The sequence below is a fragment of the Rhincodon typus genome, unplaced genomic scaffold, assembly GCF_021869965.1.
Source record: "Rhincodon typus isolate 14 unplaced genomic scaffold, sRhiTyp1.1 hic_rhity00003642, whole genome shotgun sequence".
Lineage (NCBI taxonomy): Eukaryota > Metazoa > Chordata > Chondrichthyes > Orectolobiformes > Rhincodontidae > Rhincodon > Rhincodon typus.
The window spans coordinates 9,101-13,621 of record NW_025969280.1 but is presented as its reverse complement, the minus strand read 5'-3'; the positions used below and the strand labels follow the sequence as shown (position 1 = coordinate 13,621).

At 43.0% G+C, this 4,521-nt stretch overlaps 1 protein-coding gene across 1 annotated transcript; it reads left to right on the top strand.

Annotated features, from left to right (window-relative positions):
* The first annotated feature begins 2,953 nt into the window (after positions 1-2,953).
* Positions 2,954-3,265, top strand: LOC109918194 (histone H4-like). Its single transcript, XM_020518091.2, has one exon. The coding sequence runs from the start codon at positions 2,954-2,956 to the stop codon at positions 3,263-3,265; it is 312 nt and encodes a 103-aa protein (XP_020373680.2).
* The last annotated feature ends 1,256 nt before the right edge of the window (positions 3,266-4,521 follow it).

Here is a 4,521-nt window from a genome sequence, read left to right as displayed (position 1 = left end):
AACTTCAGAAGCATACCAAACGAATTAGGAGACAGTTACTGAGAAATCAACTCTAAAATATGAATGTTACTTCCGTATGATTTTCCAGTCTAATTAGAAAAACACAGTATTGTAAATCAAAGTTTATTAAGGGGGAATGGTGGCATGAAGGTAATGTCACTGGACTAGTAATCCAGATCTTCAAGCTAATGTTCTGGGACATGGGCTAGAATCCCGTCAGGGCAGATTGTGAAATTTAAATCCAATATTAATCTGGCATAAAATGCCTCTGGAATAATCTGGAATAAAAATTAATGGCAGACAAATAATCATTATCACTTGCACTGAAAAATGTGAGCTCACTAACGTCCTTTAAGAAATGAGATCTGCCATCCTCATCTGGTCTAGCTCACATGTGATTCCAGACACATAGTAATGTGATTAACTCTTAACTGTGCTCTATGCAACTAGGATTAGACAATAAATACCAAGCCCAGACAGCAAGGCCAATATCCCATGAATAAATTTTAAAAACTCATCATGTGAAAATCCAGTGGAGAAGGAAAGGTTTATATCAGGGATGATTCTTAGCAGTTTTTATTTGCATGTTAGCAAGTGGATCTGTTGCTTGCTCTTTCTGATGCTTTACTTGCTGGGGATCTGCAGTGACCCTTGGCTTTCTGAAATCCCACGAACTACTTTTCAAAAGAGAGTTTTCAAAATTGTAGGATTTTGCTGACATTTCAAGGGCAGCTGTGGTGGATTTTCAGAGAGACAGGGAGAGAGAGAGAAAGAGGGAGAAAGATAAAGAGAAGACTCTGCTCACCCGCAGCTATTGCTACATCAGTAGCCTTCTGGCCATCTTGAAAGGTTTTGCCCTTCAACTGGGCTCGTGTGAGGGGTCTCCTGGCTTGGATTGGCTCAGGTTTGAGACATACTCCAACGTCTATATCTTTCTATTTCACCATCACTGCATCGCTTGAGAAAACCCAAGTAGGATCAGAGTCATTGAGTCATGCTGTTTTGAAGGGAGCCCTTCAGTTCTGTGTGTCCATGCTAGTCATCAGGCACCTATCCATTCTAGTCCCATTTTCCAGCAAATGGCGTCTATACTTGTATGTTACGGTGCTTCAAATGCTCATCTAACTCCTAGGTCTACTACTATTTCAGGCAGAGAGTTTCTTATACCCACCACGAGGTGAAACGATTTCTCCCTTAAATGCCCTCTAAACGACCTGCCCTTTATCTTATGTCAATGCTACCCCTGGTTATTGACCCCTCTACGAATATGGAAAGATTCTTCCTATTTATGACCCTCATAAATTTTGTACATCCCAACTGAAATGTATCTCATCAATTCTGACTTGGAAGTACATCTCCGTTCCTTCAGCTTCACTGGGTCAAAATCCTAGGACACCATCCCTAATTGCATGTTGGGTGCCCCCGCACCTAACATACTGCATTTCTTCCAGATGAGCAGCTCAGCATCACCTTCTTCACGGTAATTAAGGATGTGTTACAAATATTGGCACAAACACCGACTATGCAGCTCATGAATGAACACAAAGACAAACATAGACGTGGAGATGATTGCTGAATTGTTTGCAGGAAGGTCTAAAGTGTACATCCGGAAGGTTTCAAAATATAAAACAAGAAGGACTTCACTGACCACAGTTTGAGGAGACAAATCTGTGTCCACAATAAGTAAGCAAATAGTGAGCCGAATGGTCAGACCATTTATCTATTAATTTTCATTGATGCTGTACCACTTTCTGAGTGTAGTTTAGATAAGTAAAATAGTTGACTTCAAATCAAACAAATTGAACCAAATTTGAATTGGAAGTTAAAGGAGGGTTAAAAAATCAAATTATCAATGAATTTACAAATGTTAATTAAAATTTCATCCTGCAGGGACATAATACACCCTAGCCTACTTTCTAACAGTATATTGCAGCATTTGCTGTTTCCTGATTCAGCATTCACAGCAATTTCTGAAGAAGGGTCCAGACCCGAAACGTCAGCTTTCCTGCTCCTCTGATGCTGCCTGGCCTGCTGTGTTCATCCAGCTCTACGCCTTATCTCTGTGTCTGTTCTTTGGTGTGTATGTATATTTATGCCACTTTGTGTGCTTGTGTGCGTGTGAGTCCATGTACGTGTGTCTCAGTCTATGTGTATCTATATGTTTATGTCATGTGTCTGTGTATCTGTTTGTGTGGATGTTTGTGTTTGTGCTTATGTTTGTGTCAGTGTGTATCCGTGTTTATCTTTACGCATGTATATGTATCTGTCTCATGTGTCTGAGTATCTGCGTCTGTGTCGCTGTGTCTATGTGTCTGTTTATGTCGGTGTGTGACTGTGTCTATACTTGTGTCTGTATCTGTGCGGCTGTGTCTATGTGTCTGTTTGTGTTTCAGTGTGCCTGTGTTTAAGTGAACGTGAGTGTGTCTGTATATTTCTGTGTGCGTTTGTAACTGAATGTTAAAAACAAAAACCGAAATCGCTGGAAAAGCTCAGCAGGTTTGGCAGCATTTGTGGAGAGGAATCAAGAGTTAACGTTTCGGGTCGAATGATCCATCCTCAGAGCTTTTCCAGCAATTTTGATTTTTGTTTCTGATTTACAGCATCTGCAGTTCTTTCGGTTTGGAACTAAATGTTTCTGGACGTATTTGTGTGCATTCGTGTCTATGTAGGTCTGTACAATTCTCTCCCCGGTCGCAGTACAATACTGTTCACTGTTGAGAAATCTCCCTGAACGAAGTATCAATTTCTTCCCGCTCCCACCAATTCCGGTGAACCCGGCCTCAGCCCATCGACTCGTCCTCAACCAGGTCCGCGGGCACCACATAAAAACTGGTGGCTGCTTTCTTTCATCTCACTGCAGGCTGGGGTTTTCAGTGAATGGATTGGGGCGTGGATAAAGTCACATAGACAAAGCACAGAAAGATTTAACCTTGGTGCCTTCTCAAATAGCGTGATGACTGGCCGGGGAAAAGGGGGCAAGGGTTTGGGCAAAGGGGGAGCAAAGCGGCACCGCAAGGTGCTCAGGGATAACATCCAGGGCATCACCAAGCCGGCCATCCGGCGCCTGGCCCGGCGGGGCGGCGTCAAGCGCATCTCCGGCCTTATCTACGAGGAAACCCGGGGAGTGCTCAAGGTTTTCCTGGAGAACATCATCAGGGACTCGGTGACCTACACGGAACACGCCAAGCGCCGCACGGTGACCGCCCTGGACGTGGTCTACGCCCTGAAGAGACAGGGGCGGACCCTGTACGGATTCGGAGGATAGAAAAAACGTTTTATTTTTTTTTAAAAACAAGCCCCTTGATATACCCAGAATTGTATTCGTCTAAACCACGTTTTTATTTCATTCTACTTTAACGAAACAACACAATAGAAACCAAAGGCTCTTTTAAGAGCCAGCCAATTGCATCAGAAAGGGCTATGACTGAGAAGTTTTGCAATTTGCACTAATTTATTGATCGGTTTAATCAAAGACACGTGCGAGAAAAGAACTATGTGGACAAATAAGACAAAGTGCATGAGGCGAGTCAGAAATGACCTGGAAACTTTATAGCATTTTACTGCTTTTATTTGATTCGGATTTGATTTCAGTTTTTGGACTATTTTCTTAGGGCACGGATAGTGGCATTTCAGCTCATCATGTCCGAATGGTGGTGTACTGGGGAAGTGTTGAAAACAAATGCTGGAGATCCATGGAGAGAGAGCAAGCTAACTTTTCGACTCTAGGTGACTTCATGAGAGCTGAAGTGAAAAATCATCTGGACTCGAAACGTTAGCTTGCTCTCTCTCCATCGATGCTGCCTGACCTGCTGTGGTCTCCAGCATTTTGTACTTTCATTACAGATTCCAGCATCTGCAGCAATTTGCTCCTGGGGTGTGTTGAACAGAGGGACTGAGGGGTTCAGGTTCGTAGTTCCTTGAAAGTGAAGTCGTAGGTAAGACAGGATTATGAAGAAGGCGTTTTATATACTTGCCTTTATTGGTCAGTGAATTGAGTTTAGGAGTTCCGGCTGTACAGGATATTGGTGAGGCCACTATTGGAAAACTATTTGCAATTCTGGTCTCACTGCTATATGAAGGATGTTGTGACACTTGAAAGGGTTCAGAAAAGATTTACAAGGATGTTGCCAGGGGCTGAGGGTTTGAGCTACAGGGAGAGGCAGGATAGGCTGGGGATATTTTCCCTGGAGTGTCAGAGGCTGAGAGATCTAAAGGTTTATAAAATAATAAGGGACATGAATATGGTGAATAGTCAAGGTCTTTTCTCCAGGGTAGTGGAGTCCAAAACTAGAGGTCATAGGTTTAAAGTGAGAGGGGAAAGATTTAAAAGGGACCTAAGGGGCAACTTTTTCACGCAGAGGGTGGTGCGTGTATGGAATGAGCTGCCAGAGGAAGTGGTGGAGGCTGGTACAATTACAACATTTAAAAGGCATCTGGATGGGTACACGAATAGGAAGGGTTGAGAGGGATATGGGCCAAATGTTGGTAAATGGGTCTAGATTAATTTAGGATATCTGTTTG